The sequence below is a fragment of the Erinaceus europaeus genome, chromosome 12, assembly GCF_950295315.1.
Source record: "Erinaceus europaeus chromosome 12, mEriEur2.1, whole genome shotgun sequence".
NCBI classification, from domain to species: Eukaryota; Metazoa; Chordata; class Mammalia; order Eulipotyphla; family Erinaceidae; genus Erinaceus; species Erinaceus europaeus.
The window spans coordinates 32174395-32193873 of NC_080173.1; the positions used below are offsets into that span (position 1 = coordinate 32174395).

General features: G+C 41.9%; 1 protein-coding gene across 10 annotated transcripts in view; it reads right to left on the bottom strand.

Moving 5' to 3' along the window:
- Positions 1 to 244: 244 nt before the first annotated feature.
- The window catches only part of PXK (PX domain containing serine/threonine kinase like), a 134547-nt gene continuing 115312 nt past the window's right edge, over positions 245 to 19479 (bottom strand). For 3 of the 10 annotated variants that reach the window (XM_060203015.1, XM_060203016.1, XM_060203020.1), the window contains one exon: positions 245 to 1539. In XM_060203015.1, the coding sequence (XP_060058998.1) occupies positions 1322 to 1539 (218 nt within the window). In that variant the 3' untranslated portion in view covers positions 245 to 1321. The other 7 variants (XM_060203018.1, XM_060203019.1, XR_009552973.1 and 4 more) reach the window with 7 other exon arrangements.

The following is a 19479-nucleotide window of genomic DNA, read 5'->3' on the forward strand; positions in this document are numbered from 1 at the left end:
AGGAGAGTCGCTTCACAAGCAGTAAAGCAGGTCTGCAGGTATCTATCTTTCCTCCTCTCTGTCTTCCCCTCCTCTCTCTAGTTCTGTCCTATCCAACAACTACATCAATAACAATAAAACAAGGGCAACAAAAGGGAGTAAATATAAAAAAAAAAAAAAAAGAAATACTCTGACTCCTTCATGTTTACAGCAGATGTTACAAAAGTTCTTGCTAGAAGTATTCAGCAAAACCAAAGACAACATGTTTTCCTTGATATGGTTTATTTTAATAAAAAATACAGCTGAACATTTATCACATAACATGAAACTACACACACTGACATTCTCTCTGCATAGTAACCAACACTGATGTGTGTATTTGATTTTTAAATGGATTTATAATCCTTTAAAGTGCAATTTGTTTATGGGTTTAAGCAAATCATAAGATAAAGGACCTTTGTTATAAATGAGTAACATTTAGGAAGGTGATGTATTTGGATAAATAAAAATCAAATGCTCTTTATAGATAGCAAAATTATTTCTGTTGTAATAATTCCCTTTAACCCCCAAATTTGACTTAAGTGCTGAAGATTAAGGAGAGCCATTAATTGGCAAGAATGTTTCTTCTGATGTTAACCTTTATTTTTTTTTCTGTTTAATACATTCAAACTAAAAGGAACTGTGAATCTAGAGTAATTGCCCTGGCAGCCCTGAGTCCTTATCACCACAATAGTATTTCCTGTTTAAATATGGAGAATGTTAGGGGCGTCCCCTCTCTACTGGAGGGGAGGGAGAATGAAGAACTCAGCTAGCTGCTTCTCTGGCTCTTACATAACTATGCTTTGGGTTGCAGTGTTAATGTCTAAGATGAAAGTATGGTAGTGAAAAAGGTAGTTATCTAAGAAATAACCAGGGAATGTCTTGGAACAGAGAAAACAACTATGAGAAGAACATTTCCAGGAGCTATCTGATGGGATGGAAGGGACTGCAACACAGGCCATCCACTGCTGTGACAGAATATTGTCGTGGCTTTTGTAATTTTGTTTCCCTCAGTTGGTATAATGTTGATTTTATTATGCTGCTGCATGCCCCTCCCCTATGGTGCCCACTAGAGGAGGAAAAAGATGCCTTTAATATGGTCATAAAGTAGCAAAATATTTCTTAAGGCAGCAGTGCCAACCTGACTATCTTCTACTTGAAGAATATTTCCCTTTTGAAAGCCTCTAGCTGCAAAATAGTATGTGGCTGTACTGGCTCAGCAATTATTTATCCAGAATAAGGGTACTTTCGAGGTCGGAGGTGAGGGGGATTTTTTCCCCCCTCCAAATGTAAACACACATCTTTAGCCAATTTTAGGAGCACTATGATCACAGGTTTCAGCTTTCCTCAGAGTTCCTTTCTGGAAATTCTGGATGGAGCTGAGTAAGGCCCCTCGGCTCACGCCATTGACAGCTTGGGATAGGAGCTGTGTGGGCGCCTCTGTGCTTGCAGGAGGCAAGGGGGCTGCTGGTGGTGGAGGTGGAGGTGGTGGTGGGGGAGAAGGAGGTAATGTAGATAGCCCTGTGGAAGAAAAGGGACACAAATCATTCTTCTAAACACTGCTCACATGCTACTGTTAGTCTTGGCAGAATGCACTTTAGTGATATAGCAAATATTTTTCCATAAGCAGACCAAGATACTCTGCTTTTTTTCTTTTCTCTTTTTTGAGATACTGAAGAAAGCTAGCAGCACCAAAGGAGAATTAAAGGTTGCCATTGCCATTTTCCCACCAAATGAGTCATGTGAGAAAACACTGAACAAAGGAGAAACAGGTTACAGGGATATATGCAGTGATGTTTTTTCTGTATAGATGAGGCTCTAACTCCATTTCCAAATTTTAATCTTGGTCCCCTCCCTCACCCCCACCCCCTAGACAATTTCATTATGATCTCCAGGTCCTAGGCAGTTCCATTTACCCAAGCTAGCAATTAAACACTGACCTGTAAGCAAAGTTGTGCTGCCTGAATATCAATTACTCCTCCAACACAATACTTTTAAAGCATGTGACTTAATATGAAGTAACAAACTATACAGGATTCTTGGCAAGGAACCAGTGCCTGCTGGGTTATAGGTTCCCCTGGGTTGTCTGTCTTGATTAATCATTTCCTAGTAGACTGACTTTTCCTTCCTTAGCATTTCATACTTTTTTAATGCAAAGTCAGGGGAGCAAAAAACTTTTCCTCCTGCTTTGGTATTCTCAGGGCCCAGAATGGAGCCCTGCTAACCCTGCATCTCTGCTGTAGCATCCAAAGAGGAAAAAAGCTGAACTAGGATAGAGGCTTTGCCCTAGCTCCCAGGCACATGGTACTTGAATTTCTTTATTCTAAATCATTGGATGAATTATTCTCTTAGGACAAAATGAAGTACAGAAAAAAGGTCTGCATTAAGACTTGACAGTGTTGCCATGGTGAGTTGTCTCTGCAAACCTTGTAGTTCTGAGTGACCACCTGATTTGGGCTTTACCCTCTCCCCACACTAGGGCTGTGCCAGGAGACATTCTAACACCCCCCCCCCCAAACTGTTATGGAGCTGTGGCGATAACACACATATCAATCACTACTTGAATTTATATGAATGGGCTGAATTCAGGTCACCAATACAAGACTTAGGATTGTGCATTTTTTTTCTTTTTACTAAAAATTGATGGGCAAAGGGTAAGTTCTAGTATTTCATAGGAAACCACTTACCTCCCTTTACCTCTTTTACCCAAACCCAAGGCAGCTGAAATTAAAGAATCACATAGATATATACATTCATGCTCTTTTAACAGTGTAGTGAATACATATTAAATATAGACAGATGACTAGAGTGAAATGTTCACTGGTTCTACACGATAAAAAAAAAAAAGGAATGAATATTATGGTCTACACCACAGTGAATTGTGGGAGAATGTTCCTGGTTTTATAAGACATGGTCACAAAGATTTAGAAAAAAAGGAATTTTAAACCTGAAATGACTGGTGGGGAGAAGAGCGAGGAGAATAAGTGTGTAGTACAAGCGTGTCTCTGGAGGGGGTGGGTATCTGATGAGGGCCCATGGAATATGAGGACAGGGCTGCTTCTGGAGGCTCTGGGAACTCAGCTACCACAACACAAAGACCAGATGAGTGGGTGCCAGTACTTTCTACCCCCACACTTCCCACCACTCTGCACTCCCACCCAAAGGCCAGAGAAAGGCAGCAGGATCTGAACTTGAGATTCCAGGCCTAGTGTGTACCAGTGCAGGCTCTAGTGTTTCTGCCTCCCAGATATGTGCTTGGACCCCATCCAGCAGGAGCTGAAAGGACAGGCTGAAAGGGGACTCACATTCTAACAGAGGCCTCGAGCCACCCAACTAGGTCCTGGCTACCCCATGAGCAGAGATTCTGAGAAGCTAGAGATGAGCTTTGAGTACAGTCTGCTGTCTCAGAGTAAAACTACACTATCCTGGCCTCTGAACACATCAGCTGGCACTGAGGTGAAAAATGCCAGCTTGCTGTCAGAGTCTGGACCTGGAAATGGCATATTTATTTTCCAAGGCAAGACTGAAGGGCAACCATGTTCAATGTAACTGTGTGGATAGTAGAAGAAAGTTGTGTCCAGGGGGGTCCTGGGTAATCTGTGCCTGCACACAGCTGGGCAGGCTGCTGGGGGATGTGGGAAGGAGAGTCACCCCATTCACAGAGGCTGCAATGATCCCAAAGGAACCATGAGCCAGGAGGCTCACTCTCCCCCATGTGTGACAATGAGGTCAGATGTTGATATCTGTGGTCAGGGCAAAGGAGGGCAAACGCTAGAAGAAGAAGGGCAAAGGAGGCCAGAACTCAACAGCATGGCAAACTAGAAGGGACAAGGGGGCCTGGGAGTCAGGACCTGGACTCACAAATGTCACTACAGGCCCCATCTGATAATTGTGCTTTTCCTTTTTGTCTTTTCTATGAACTAGTTTCCTATAAGTGTTTGTGAGTTCTTCCACTCTTCAACTCTTAACCATGAGGTCCTTAGTTCTAATAAATCTCTCCTCTTTCTCCTCTCTCCCCCCTATATTTATTCATTTTGGATAGATTTCTTTCCCCCACGAGGCAAACATAAGCCCTGACACTCAGCAAGCTGAGATGCCCATACAAGACCGGACAGATCCTATTTGAGAGTGACTGCTAACTGAACTCACCCAGCTTTGAAAACTACTGGCTTGGTGGTCTGGGAGGTGGTGTAGTGGATAGAGCATTGGATTCTCAACCACGAGGTTCTGAGTTCAGTCCCTGGCAGCACATGTACCAGAGTGGTGTCTGGCTCTTTCTCTCTCTCCTTTCTCATGAATAAATTCTTAGAAAAGAGTTTAAAAATAAATAATAACTAAATAAATGAAAACTACTGGCTTGCAACAACCCAGGAGTGCTGCTCCCAAACTGCTTTTCTGTAATTACAGTTAGGTCAGTCCTGAGCTCTCCAATCTCACTTTCTCTTAGACTGTGACCTGAGAGCTAACTACTCCACCTACCCCAGGACCCCATCCTCCACACCAAATGGAGCCTGGCAGTAGGCCACTGACTTGTGACAAGAATACAGGTGACGTCCAGGGAGGAAAGCCTCTCAAAGAAAGGACACCGGACAGTTCTCTTTCCTGGAGCCACCTTGAGCACCAGGCAAGCTGTCCACACACAGGCAAGGAGACCATGTGACAACAGAGCCCCCTAGCTACCCTAGAGTAGGGAATGGAGAGAGTAGTGCCTGGGGACAGGTAGCCCAGCTCTTGGAAACTATACAGCTTGGGAAGGTGGTGCAGTGGATAAAGCACTGGACTCTGAAGCATGAGGTCCCAAGTTTAATTCCAGGGCATTGTGGATAACAGAGTGATGCTCTGGTTCTCTCTCCCTGAGCCCTCCTGCTCACTAATAAATAAACAAATACATAAATAAGTTAAAAGAAACTGTCTTCACCTTTTGCCTCGAATGAAGAGGCTGCATTCATGCCTCAAAGTTCAAGAATGATAGGTGTTAAAACCAAACAAAAACCTTTTTTTTTTTTTACTATCACAAAATTATAAAAGCCAGTATACTGTCTCCCTCTAGCCAAGAATCCAACTGCCTGACACTCTTTTCTCTTCATCACCACAGAAACTACTTTGTTTTTACAGCAACAAAACTCTGAGAGTCTAGTTTCCAATATGAAGACACACCAGTGTTGTCAAAGTTTGGGGCGTCAGTATGCCAGACTAGCTTCGCGGCGGTAGACAGAGACCCAGGGACACATGGCTCACCAGAATGAGTGGGGGGCAGACAGCATACTAGTTATACAGAAAGACTTTCATGCCTGGGATGGGTGGTGGCACACCAGGTTGAATAGATACATTATAGTGTGCAATCACCCAGGTTCAACCTCCGGGTCCCCAGCTGCAGGGGGGAAGCTTCACAAGTGGTGAAGCAGTGCTGCAGCTCGCTGTCTCCCCCTCCTTTACTCTCAATTTTTCTCTGCCAAAATAAAAAATCTTAAAAACAAAAAGATTTTCATGTCTGAGGTTCCAAAATCCATCTTCAACCCTCTGCACCACCAGCTCACCACTGCAAAGCAGTGCTCTTGTTAAAAAATAAATGACTATAGTTTTTTTTCCCCCTGAGACCAGCCCCCCCAACTCTTCATCTGCACTACTCCAGCCTTTAGATTCATAAAGTCAACAACTTGTTTGGCTTTATGTTTGTTTATTTATTTATTTTTACCAGAGCACTGTCTAGCTCTGGCTGATGGTGGTGATGTGGGGGATTGAACCTAAGACTTCCGAGCCTCAGGCAGGAGAGTTTTGCAAAACCACTATGCTGTCTCCACAGCCCTTGTTTGGCTTTATATGTTAACTTTTTTTTCAACCACCAGGTTCCAGATGCTAGCATGATGCCAACCAGACTTCCCCAGACAGACAACCCTACCAATGTGTCCTGGAGCTCCAATTCCTCAGAACCCCACCCCACTAGGGAAAGAGAGAGGCAGACTGGGAGTATGGATTGACCTGTCAACACCCATGTTCAGCAGGGAAGCAATTATAGAAACCAGACCTTCCACCTTCTGTATCCCACAATGACCTTGGGTCCATATTCCCAGAGGGTTAAAGAATAAGAAAGCTATCAAGGGAGGGGATGAAATACGGACTTCTGGTGGTGGGAATTGTGTGGAGCTATACTCCTCTCATCCTATGGTTTTGTCAGTGTTTCCTTTTTATAAATGAATAAATTATAAATAAATAAATAAATGAGATCATAAAAATAACCCAAAATACCACACAGTTGATGATCAGGTTTTAGAGCTGTATTTTACAATGAAAATCAAAGTGTGAACATGAAGATTCTGAAGGTCATGCTGGAAATGAAATGGATATAAATGAAGTAATGTGTGTGCTTTTTAAAGATGCTATATTTCATTGACATGTTCAGATTCTGGAATCTGCTGCCCCACTGGTTCATCACACTTCAGTGGTCTAGGCACACTGGGGCCCTTTTCACATATAGAAATAGAGCATCTTTAAAGTCAGAGAAATCAGTATAGCTTACTTTACCGAAAAGTCACGTTCAAAATGGTGCATGCTCTACTGAAGTCAGCAAAGAGAGAGAAGAGACACAATTATCAGATTTTATTGTCATTTAATCCAATAGAAAGAGACCATAAAATATTAACCTAAATCACATGGTGTTTACTCTTACTGCCAATCTGGGCTAAACTTATGTTAACCACAGGAGACACTGATTTGTAAACAACTGTGACCTTTTTTAGAACAAGGAAAGGTGTTAACAGAATAACCAATGAGTCACTTTCTTCACCACCATTCTTTTTTTTTTTTCTTTGAGTCAGTGAGATGCTATTTTTATTTACATACAAGTATGACACTCATTTCAGAAAACCTATGAAGGTTTTTAACATTTATTTATTTATTTATTTTCCTTTGTTTTTTATTGTTGTTGTACTTATTATTGTTGTTGTTATTTATGTCGTTAGATAGGACAGAGAGAAATGGAGAGAAGAGGGGAAGACTGAGAGGGGGAGAAAAAGATTGACACCTGCAGACCTGCTTCACCACCTGTGAAGCGACTCCCCTGCAGGTGGGGAGCTGGGGGCTCGAGACTTATGAAGGTTTTAACCTCTCCTGAAAGGTAGAATGGGTAATGGGAGTGTACTTAGTTCTATCACTAAATAAGTTCACTGAAAGGAAAGAAAAATTAGAATTCATCACCCCACCCCCCACCCCAAGCACATGCTCTGGGGTCTGAAATGGTGACTTGCCTTTTTTAAAATTCAGAAGAGCAAAAGCACAACGCATGTGGGAGGTGAAGCTGGGGCAGGAGATGTGGAGCCTCCCCTGCAGGCCACCAGGGGGTAGAGGCTGAATCAGGTACGAGTGGCTTTCACTTATTTAAGGCTATAAAATCATTAAAACTTAAGGGTGAGGGGGGGGAAGCAGGCAAAGATATTAAGATTCTGGATTAAATGTGAAGGATGAAACTTAATGAACCAGCCTCCAATATGACCCCGATGAAAAGCCCTTCTCTGGGAAGAAGCAGGGAAATGAGATCCGAGTGGGGACCTGTTCCAGCCTGCCCTCTTCTCATGCCACCAAGGGCTCAGGAAGGGGCTCATGCACAGGGCTGGAAACTGGGGAGGAGGCGGCTCTGAGCAGCATCAACACACTCTTCAGGGCAGACGTGTAGGCCCCAAAGATGGCTACTGCTTTGTGGAGGTCTTGAGGGAAAGAGGCAGATCTTAGTGCGAGAGGCACTGCTTTTACGCCCAGGATGGGTTTCAGATTTTGACTGGGCTAGACAGATTGTGGGAGATCCAGCATGCTAGGTAAACCAACCTCACTCTGTGCTTTATTTCTTCTACCCTCTCCCTTTCTCTAAGCTCTTTGTTACTCTGTCCCTACAAGGCTATGTCTTTCTGTCTCTGCTTCACCACACTGGAAGTACTTACTCCTTTCTCTCCATTGACTCTTACAGACTAGGTTTTCTACAAACTAGTCTGTATATAAATTACTGTTTTCAAAACTACTACTTAAAACTATCAACTGCAAGCAAGAAGGGCCAGAAGTCTTCTGAAGGACATTCAGTTTATACTTGATAGTATTCTACTACTTAGGAAACTTTGTGTGTATTAACTACCTTATAAAAATCAAGATTGCTTTGAGAAGACAGCTTTAAAAACTGGCAATCACTTGATGGAAAAAGTGGTTCTTTTTCTGCCAGTGAGGAGAGCTGGTAATAGCACAGAAGCTCAGTAAGAACTGCTGGGTTTCCACTGACTATTAATGAACAAAGTCAAAACCAAGTTGGCATTCTGGTGCTAACATTCCCCCCCACACACACACACACACATTTTGTGACCTTGGTCAAAATCTTTTAACCCCACAAGAGTTTCAGTTTACCTGTAAGAGGGAGCTGTGAGTAGAAGCCAAGCTTACTGGCTAGGGCGGTATTTGTGAGTAAATACAATAGTGACTGTCAGTCACCTAGAAAAGTGTCTGGTACAAAGTAAGTGTTTCACACAGGTCAAACACGATTACTGGAAAACAAACATCCAGAGTCTCCTGCTTACTTAGCTTTGTCAAAATATTCTTTTAAAAAACATTTTTGTTTTTCAGCATGAGGACCTAATTTGTGCCTGACTGCTGGGCTTTTTTTTTCTTTTTAATTTTTTTTAAATTATCTTTTTATTTATTGGATAGAGACAGCCAGAAATTATGAGGGTAAGGGAGATAGAGAGGGAGAGAGACACCTGCAGCACTGCCTCACCACTTTCAAAGCTTTCCCCCTGCAGGTGGGGAACAGGGGCTTGAACTTGGGTCTTTGAGCACATATGCGCCCAATCAGGTGCGCCACCACCCATTCCTCCAATTTTTCTCATTCATTCATTCTTCTGAAAAAATATAATTTGCTTATTTATTGGATAGAGACAGAGAAATGGAGAGTGAAGGGGAAGACAAAGAGGGAGAGAGAAAGAGACACCTGGAGCACTGCTTTATCACTCATGAAGCTTTCTCCCCTGCAGGTGGAGACTGAGGGCTTGAACTCGGGTCCTTAAACAAGGTAACGTGTGTGCTCAACCAGGTGCACCACCAGCCCCATTTTTCATTCTTTCTATTCCAAACAGATCAATAGAGATGCCATAGCACTGCTGCACAACTGGTAGAGCCCCATTCATTCACTCCCAAGCAGCGGTGCTCCTACATGGTACCAAGGCTTGAACCCACGGCCCTGCACTTGGTTGGTACACATCCTACTGGGTAAGTTATATGCCAGCACCATACGACCCATTTTTTTTCTTAAAAATAATTTTCATTATTAGTGATTTAACAGAGAATTGCAAAATTATAATATTTTAGGGATATATTTTCACATCCATATTGCCAGTATGTGCAGTCAGCCATACCACCACACCTCTCTGATAATCATAGTTCTCACAAAGTCTAGTCTAAGAGATAATTTGGTCACTCTGTATAAAAACCTGTATTCTGAAAGACATAACTGTGACCTACGAGGTGGCACAGTGACTGAAATGTTGTAGTCTCAAGCACGAGAGGTCTGATGTTTAGGACTGATGATGCTCTGGCTCTTCTCTCCCCCTCTCTCTGTCTCATTAATAAAGCTTTTTAAAAAAGAGAGAGAAAAAAAGGGAGGAAAATAAATAGCCAACACAATAGAATGACATGGCTTTGATATCCTCAAAGGGTGAGTGGAAGGGAGCATAAACGGGAATTTTCTGAGCCACTGGACTCTGAATCCAGAGTGTAAACACTAGTCAGTGACATTTACCAAGAAGTCAGGATGAAGCATTTTAAAGTTCTTGAAAGAGTGACCTTCTAGAGGCAGGAAACATGACCTTTAAGCAGAAAAGAAAGTGTTAGGGATATTCACACAGGAAAAGTGAGTTTTAGAGACTCCCACCCCTCCTGATGGGATCGCCAGACATCGCAGTACTTGAAAAGGACCTTGAGCAGAGTCCCCACTGCAGGAAGGCACCTCAGAAATGGGGGAGGCACTAGCCCCACACTGTCTCAAGACAGTAAGATCCCTTCACCAGAAAATGTACTTCGTTTCTGTTCTATCCATACAGAAACTAAGCTGAAGACTACTGTCAGCTGCTTTAAGTATGCTCAAAGCAAAAGGCAAGGTATCAAACTGAAGCTGTTTAAATGGACATACTGCTCAGCAAACTGCACAGGGCAGGATCCAAGATGGGTGAGAGTATGCTGGATTAGGAGAACCTTTAAAGGGCGGAGGAGATAACATTGTGGCTATGCAAAAAGACTTTCGTACCTGAGCCCAGAGGTTCCAGGGTCAATACTTAGCATCACTATAAACCAGAGCTGAGTGGTGCTCTGGTTTAAAAAAGAAGGAAAAGAAAAGAAGGACTAAAGGGACTTCAAGCTGACCCCCTTTTGCTGTTTTGTTTGTTTGTTTTATTGTTGTAGTTATTATTGTTGTTGTTATTGATGTCACCGTTGTTGTACAGGACAGAGAGAAATGGAGAGAGGAGGGGAAGACAGAGAGGAGGAGAGAAAGATAGACACCTGCAGACCTGCTTCACCACCTGTGAAGCGAATCCCCTGCAGGTGGGGAGCCGGAGGCTTGAACCAGGATCCTTTTGCTGGTCCTTGTGCTTTGTGCCACCTGCGCTTAACCGCTGCGCTACTGCCAGACTCCCGTTTGTTTGTTTTTTAAGATAAAAACACAGAGAGAAAAAGACCACAGGGCCAAAGCTTCCTTCAGTGTAGTGGGAGGATAGGCTCAAACCTGGACCACACACATGGCAAAGCTATGCATTATCCAAGTGAACTATTTCTTGGTCCCCTTTTCACCTTTTAAACATGGAGTAGATAACAGAAACCTGGAGAGTAGAAGGGACTCATTTAAGGTCTGCAGATACAATCCCTAGCACATCCATAAATCAGAGCTGAGCAGTGTTCTGGAACTTCTCTCTGTGTGTAAATGAGACTCCACATCAGCTGGAGCCTTGTCTGTCTGTGTGTCTAGCTCTTGGCACATTACATTTTAGGGATTCTGAGTAACTGACTAAGTACACTTGCCATGGTGCCTCACTTGATGCTAGGTTGACAGATAAGTGTGAGCTAGTTATCTTATGAGATACATTATAGTAAAGGCTCAGATGAAGCAGAAGTCTAGGGGTGGGGAAGAGGGTTTGTTTAATCAACAGTTTCTTTCTTTTTAGCAGAGCACTGCTCAGCTCTGGCTTATGGTGGGGCAGGGGTTTGAACTTAGAACTTTGGAGCCTCAGGCATGAGAGTCTCTTTGCATAACCATTATGCTATCTCCCTTCCGAGAAACAACAGTTTCATCAACAAAACATTAAAAGAGTAAAAGGGAAAGAAGGAGCCTGGTCTCAGCCAGGCACAGTGTATCGGGCCTGACATAGGTTTCCTAACCACAGGCTCCTTCCAACTCCCCCTCAGGAGAGGAAAGATCAGAGCCCAGGACGTCCCTACCACTCCCACTCACATCAGGCAAAGCTTTCCCAACACTGACTCTGTTTTTAAAACAATCCCTTTCTTCCCTTTCCTCTCCCAACTTGCTGCTGGATGACATGGTTTCGACTCTAAACACAGGCAAATCAGATGACTCAAACATAATCTGAATAGATTGTGAATTCCCGAAAGCATTTAAAATGAAAACTGATGGTTAATTTTCTAGGGCCACCTCTAGTTCACACAGTGAGCTGCTCTGTAATACACAATCTCATTTGTTAAAGGAGTTTATGGATTCCTATTATTTTTAATGTATGCATTTATTATGAGAGAGACAACAAAGCACTGCCCAGCTCTGGCATATGGCAGTACTGGAGATTGAACCTGGGCCTTCAGGCATTCAAGTGTTGCACCCTACTGAGGTTATCTCCCTAGTACTTAATTCTCACCCTTAATTCTCTCCAATGTCCTTAGTATGTCTAAGGAGTGTGAAATTAATATCCTAAAATGGCTCACCATGATCTGGGCAGTGAATCTCCAGAAATTTCTGGTTAGCCTACATAAGTTCCCCCTATAAAAAGTTTTTTTTTAAATATTTATTTATTTATAAATATAATAATATAATATTGTTATATTATTATAAAGAGTAAAAGGGAAAGAAGAAACCTGTTATATTAAATTATATAGTAATTATTGTATTATTATATAAATTATAAATATAAAATATAATTTAAAAAAATTATTTATTTTGTATAGAGACAGAGAGAAATTGAGAGGGAAAGGAAGGTTGAGAGGAAAAGAGGAAGAGAGATACCTGTAACACTGCTTCACTACTTGTGTAGCTTCCTCCCTGCAGGTAGGGAATGGAGCTTGAACCCAGGTCCTTGGGCATGGAAACCTGTGCACTCTACTGGGTGTGCCACCACTCAGCCCCAAAAGGCCATTTTATGTCCTGTTCTATCTGTAGGGATTTCCTTGTAAAATCTGCTGACAAAGTCCCAGGAAAAAGAGTATCACCTCCATGAGGCTGAGACTCACAATTCTGCCCCAGGCCCACAATACTCCGCAAGGAGCCATAGCCTTAAGAGGAGACACCTAGACGATTCGACTTCCGGAGGCGGAGCTACGAGCAGCAGATCGCTTTCTCTCCTCTCCTCTCCTCTCCTCTCCCGGATCAACTAGGAATACCAAAGGAGACCACCCGGACCGAAACAAGACAGGACTAGAATGACCACAGAAACCCAGTAAATCACCCGTGAGTACAAACACGCGTGGCTGGTGACAGAGAGGAGAGAGGGGCATAAGGAGAGATTAAGTGACTGCTAACAGTTCGACAGTTTGTCAGTGGAGACACCACCTCCAGTCTGCTCCACCAACAAGGGGACAGCTGAAGGGAGGAAAGGACTCCCCAGAGACTCACCAAGTACAACTCTGAGTCTCCATTGCTACTACCCTCAGAATCTGGAGCAGCAACAGGGAGGGACACCAGGGCACAGAGATCTAACCGGGAAACTCAGGAGAAGACCTATACCTCGGTGGCATAGCTGAAGGGCTGTGAAAGTCTCTTTGCATAACCACTGGATTATCTCTGCCACACCCTGCTTTATCTCTTGGTCAGGAGTCATTGATTAAGCCAAGAAGCCTATTGATAGTTTAAAAGCCCTCAGGCTACCATAGCCTACAGGGGAAAAAAAAAAAGGCTTTTACACCACTGAACTCCAACTCAGGGATTGAAAAAACTGTTAACTTATATAAAATGGTTAAAACAACAAGAAAAAATAATGGAGACTCGAACCAGGACAAGAGTCCAGCTAAAAGTCCTCCAGAGGGCGAAGCACAAAACAACGAGTTCAACATCCAAACATTAGCTAAGGAAATAATAACAGGAGTGAGTAAAGAATTTGAAAAAATTGTAATCAGAACTGCAGGAACAACAAATGAGAATATGGAAGAAAATTCTAATAATCGCATGGTTATTAGAGAGCTGAAAGCTGAAATTGCTGAGCTAAGAAGGCAACTAGCTGAACAAGCTAAAACAGTATCAGAGCAGGGCAACAAAATAGATGAACTCCAGAAAGCAGTAGAGGGCAGAGAGAATAGAATCAATGAGGCTGAAGACAGAATTAGCAAGATTGAGGATGAATTAGAAACAACTAAAAAAGAAGTAAGAGATCTCAAAAAGAGATTAAGAGATGCTGAAAACAACAACAGAGTCCTATGGGATGACTTCAAAAGAAACAATATACGCATTATTGGCTTACCAGAGGAAGAAAGAGAAGGAGAGGAAGAAAGCGTTCTCCAGGCCATAATAGCTGAAAATTTCTCTAGTCTAGACAACACCAAAGACATAAAGATTCAAGAAGCCCAGAGGGTCCCAAACAGAATTAACCCAGACCTAAAGACACCAAGACATGTCATACTTAGATTGGAAAGGAATAAGGATAAAGAAAGGATCCTCAAGGCTGCAAGAGAAAAACAAAGAGTCACCTACAAAGGAAAACCCATAAGATTAGCAGCGGACTTCTCCATACAAACACTACAGGCCAGAAGAGAATGGCAAGATATCTATCGAGTGCTCAATGAGAAAGGCTTTCAGCCAAGAATACTATATCCTGCTAGATTGTCATTCAGACTAGATGGAAGCATCAAAACCTTCTCAGACAAGCAACAGTTGAAGGAAGCAACCATCACCAAGCCTGCCTTGAAAGAAGTTCTGAAAGGTTTCCTATAAACAACCAGACCACCACAAATAGAACATATATCAAAACACTCTAAAGCTCTACAAGAATGGCGTTAAAATATCTTCAATCTTTGATATCAATAAATGTGAATGGCCTGAATTCACCTATTAAAAGACACAGAGTAGGAAGATGGATCAGAAAACACAACCCAACAATATGTTGTCTACAGGAAACTCACCTAACGCAACAAGACAAACACAGACTTAAAGTGAAAGGATGGAAAACTATCATTCAAGCCAATGGCCCACAAAAAAGGGCAGGAACAGCTATTCTCATCTGACATGATAGACTTTAAAATAGATAAGATTAAAAAAGATAGGAATGGACACTACTTAATGCTCAGAGGATCAGTCAATCAAGAGGACTTAACAATTATTAATATCTATGCACCCAATGAGAAGCCATCTAAATACATCAAACTTCTACTGAAAGAGCTACAGCAATATATTAACAGTAACACAATCATAGTAGGGGACTTCAACACCCCACTATCTCAACTTGACAGATCATCCAGGCAGAAAATCAGTAAAGACATAAGGGAGCTAAATGAAGAGATAGATAAACTAGAACTATTGGACATTTTCAGAGTCATTCATCCCAAGAAACCGGAATACACATTTTACTCAAATCCACATGGATCATTCTCAAGGATAGACCATATGTTAGGCCACAAAGACAGCATCAGCCTATTCAAGAGCACTGAAATCATCCCAAGCATCTTCTCAGACCACAGTGGAATTAAACTAACACTTAACAATCAACAAAAGATTAGTAACAGTGCCAAAATGTGGAAGCTCAACAGTACACTTCTTAACAACTTCTGGGTCAAAGAGGAAATCAAGGAAGAAATCAAAATGTTTCGAGAGTTCAATGAAAATGAAGAGACAAGCTATCAAAATATTTGGGACACAGCTAAAGCAGTCCTAAGAGGGAAGTTCATAGCTATACAAGCACACATTAGGAAACAAGAAAAGGCACAAATAAACAGCCTGATTGCACATCTTAAAGACCTAGAAGAAGAACAAAAAAGGAACCCTAAAGCAACCAGAAGGACAGAAATTACTAAAGTTAGGGCAGAAATAAATAACATTGAGAATAGGAAAACCATACAAAAGATCAATGAAAGTAAATGTTGGTTCTTCGAAAGAGTAAACAAAATCGACAAACCTTTAGCCAGACTCACAAAACAAAAAAGGGAGAAGACCCAAATAAATCGGATAGTAAATGAAAGAGGAGATATCACAACAGACACTGCAGAAATTCAACATATCATGCGAGGCTTCTATGAACAACTATATGCCACCAAGCTAGAGAACCTGGAAGAAATGGACAATTTCCTAGATACCTACCAACTTCCAAAACTAAGTAAAGAGGAAGTGGATAACATGAACAGGCCCATCACAGCTAATGAAATTGAAACAGTTATCAAAAATCTTCCCAAAAATAAAAGTCCTGGACCAGATGGTTTTACAAATGAATTCTACAAAACTTTCAAAGAAGAACTAATACCTCTACTTTTAAAAGTCTTCCAGAAGATTGAAGACACTGGAATACTCCCTGCCAGCTTCTATGAAGCCAACATCACCCTGATACCAAAAGCAGACAGGGACACAACCAAAAAAGAAAACTACAGACCAATATCTCTGATGAACATAGATGCGAAAATATTGAACAAAATTCTAGCCAACCGGATACAGCAGTATATCAAAAAGATTGTCCATCATGACCAAGTGGGGTTTATCCCAGGCATGCAAGGTTGGTTTAATATACGTAAATCAATCAACGGGATCTACCACATCAACAAAAGCAAGACCAAAAACCACATGGTCATATCAATAGATGCAGAGAAAGCCTTTGACAAAATACAACATCCCTTTATGATCAAAACACTACAAAAAATGGGAATAGATGGAAAATTCCTGAAGATAGTGGAGTCTATATATAGCAAACCTACAGCCAACATCATACTCAATGGTGAAAAACTGGAAGCATTTCCCCTCAGATCAGGTACTAGACAGGGCTGCCCACTATCACCATTACTATTCAACATAGTGTTGGAAGTTCTTGCCATAGCAATCAGGCAGGAGCAAGGAATTAAAGGCATACAGATTGGAAGAGAAGAAGTCAAACTCTCCTTATTTGCAGATGACATGATAGTATATATGGAAAAACCTAAGGAATCTAGCAAGAAGCTTTTGGAAATCATCAGGCAATACAGTAATGTGTCAGGTTATAAAATTAACATTCAAAAGTCAGTGGCATTCCTCTATGCAAACACTAAGTTAGAAGAAATTGAAATCCAGAAATCAGTTCCTTTTTCTATAGCAACAAAAACAATAAAATATCTAGGAATAAACCTAACCAAAGAAGTGAAAGACTTGTATACTGAAAATTATGAGTCACTACTCAAAGAAATTGAAAAAGACACAAAGAAATGGAAAGATATTCCATGCTCATGGGTTGGAAGAATTAACATCATCAAAATGAATATATTACCCAGAGCCATCTACAAATTTAATGCTATCCCCATCAAGATCCCAAGCACATTTTCTAGGAGAATAGAACAAATGCTACAAATGTTTATCTGGAACCAGAAAAGACCTAGAATTGCCAAAACAATCTTGAGAAAAAAGAACAGAACCGGAGGCATCACACTGCCAGATCTCAAACTATATTATAGGGCCATTGTCATCAAAACTGCTTGGTACTGGAACATGAACAGACACACTGACCAATAGAATAGAATTGAGAGCCCAGAAATGAGGCCCCACACCTATGGACATCTAATCTTTGACAAAGGGGCCCAGACTATTACATGGGGAAAGCAGAGTCTCTTCAACAAATGGTGTTGGAAACAATGGGTTGAAACATGCAGAAGATTGAAGCTGAATCACTGTATTTCACCAAATACAAAAGTAAATTCCAAGTGGATCAAGGACTTGGATGTTAGACCAGAAACTATCAGATACTTAGAGGAAAATATTGGAAGAACTTTTTTCCGCATAAATTTTAAAGACATTTTCAATGAAACGAATCCAATTACAAGGAAGACTAAGGCAAGTATAAACCTATGGGACTACATCAAATTAAAAAGCTTCTTCACAGCAAAAGAAACCACTACCCAAATCAAGAGACCCCTCACAGAATGGGAGAAGATCTTTACATGCCATACATCAGATAAGAGTTTAATAACCAACATATATAAAGAGCTTACCAGACTCAACAACAAGACAACAAATAACCCCATCAAAAAATGGGGGGAGGACTTGGACAGAATATTCACCACAGAAGAGATCCAAAAGGCCGAGAAACACATGAAAAAATGCTCCAAGTCTCTGACTGTCAGAGAAATGCAAATCAAGACAACAATGAGATATCACTTCACTCCTGTGAGAATGTCACACATCAGAAAAGGTAACAGCAGCAAATGCTGGAGAGGGTGTGGGGTCAAAGGAACCCTCCTGCACTGCTGGTGGGAATGTCAATTGGTCCAACCTCTGTGGAGAACAGTCTGGAGAACTGTCAGAAGGCTAGAAATAGACCTACCCTATGACCCTGCAATTCCCCTCCTGGGGATATATCCTAAGGAACCCAACACATCCATCCAAAAAGATCTGTGTACACATATGTTCTTGGCAGCACAATTTGTAATAGCCAAAACCTGGAAACAACCCAGGTGTCCAACAACAGATGAGTGGCTGAGCAAGTTGTGGTATATATACACAATGGAATACTACTCAGCTGTAAAAAATGGTGACTTCACCGTTTTCAGCCGATCTTGGATGGACCTTGAAAAAATCATGTTGAGTGAAATAAGTCAGAAACAGAAGGATGAATATGGGATGATCTCACTCTCAGGCCGAAGTTGAAAAACAAGATTAGAAAAGAAAACACAAGTCGAACCTGAAATGGAATTGGAGTATTACACCAAAGTAAAAGACTCTGGGGTGGGTGGGTGGGTGGGGAGAATACAGGTCCATGAAAAATGATGAATGAAATAGTGGGGGTTGTATTGCTAAATGGGAATCTGGGGAATGTTATGCATGTAAAAAAAAAAAGAAGTAGAAACACAAAGCAGAAATTGACTGAGTTTGGAGTATGGCACCAAAGTAAGAAAGCAGAAGTATACTAGAGTTTGCAGTGAGTACCTCCCTAATACTTCCTCTCCACTTTTCCAAGCTTTGGGTCCATGATTGCTCAACAATTTGTTTGGCTTTGTATGTTAACTCTCTTTTTAGTCACCAGGTTCCAGGTGTCATCAGGATGCCGGCCAGACTTCCCTGGATTGAAGACACCACCAATGTGTCCTGGAGCTCAGCTTCCCCAGAGACCCATCCTACTAGGGAAAGAGAGAGGCAGACTGGGAGTATGGACCGACCAGTCAACGCCCATGTTCAGCGAGGAAGCAATTACAGAAGCCAGACCTTCTACCTTCTGCAACCCTCAATGACCCTGGGTCCATGCTCCCAGAGGGATAGAGAATGGGAAAGCTATCGGGGGAGGGAGTGGGATATGGAGATTGGGTGGTGGGAATTGTGTGGAGTTGTACCCCTCCTACCCTATGGTTTTGTTAATTAATCCTTTCTTAAATAAAAAAAAAAATAAATAAATAAAATAAAAATAAATAAATAAAAAGAGGAGACACCTAGTGGCCAGAACAAGCAGTAGTCCCTTTCTATTTGCCTGTTCTTTCAGGAAGGTTAGGAGTTAGGAGCAGTCTGTTAATGCTAGGTGCAGCCTTAAATCTCCCCCACCTCCAGTGTTATTGCTGGGGCTCAGTGCTGGCATTATAAATCCACTGCTCATGGAGGCCATTTTCTTACTTATTTTATTTGATAGGACAGAGATAAATTGAGAGGGGTGGGAGAGGTAGAGAGGGAGAGAGAAAGGTAGATGCCTACAGACCTGCTTCACTTCTCATGAAACATCTGTCCTGCAAATGGGAAGTGGGGGCTCAAATCCAGGTTCTTGTACATAGTACTATGTGCAATTAACTGGGTGTGCCACCACCTGGCCCACAGCCTTAAAAAAAAGGTGATTCTCACAGATTAACCCCAGCTAATGACTCTCCCAACAGAAGGCTGTGGTCACTCTTCCCAGTACAGCCAACAACCTGAATGGGCTTCTTTGGCATCCAGCACATCGACTTTATGCAACGGAAGGAGTTATGGGTGCTTTCAGTGTGTGTGTGTTCGGGGGGGGGGGGGGGGGCTTGCAAAAACAGGAGGGAGATGTTAATTCAAAAAAGAAGGAAGCAAAGATAGCATCATCAGGCCACTCC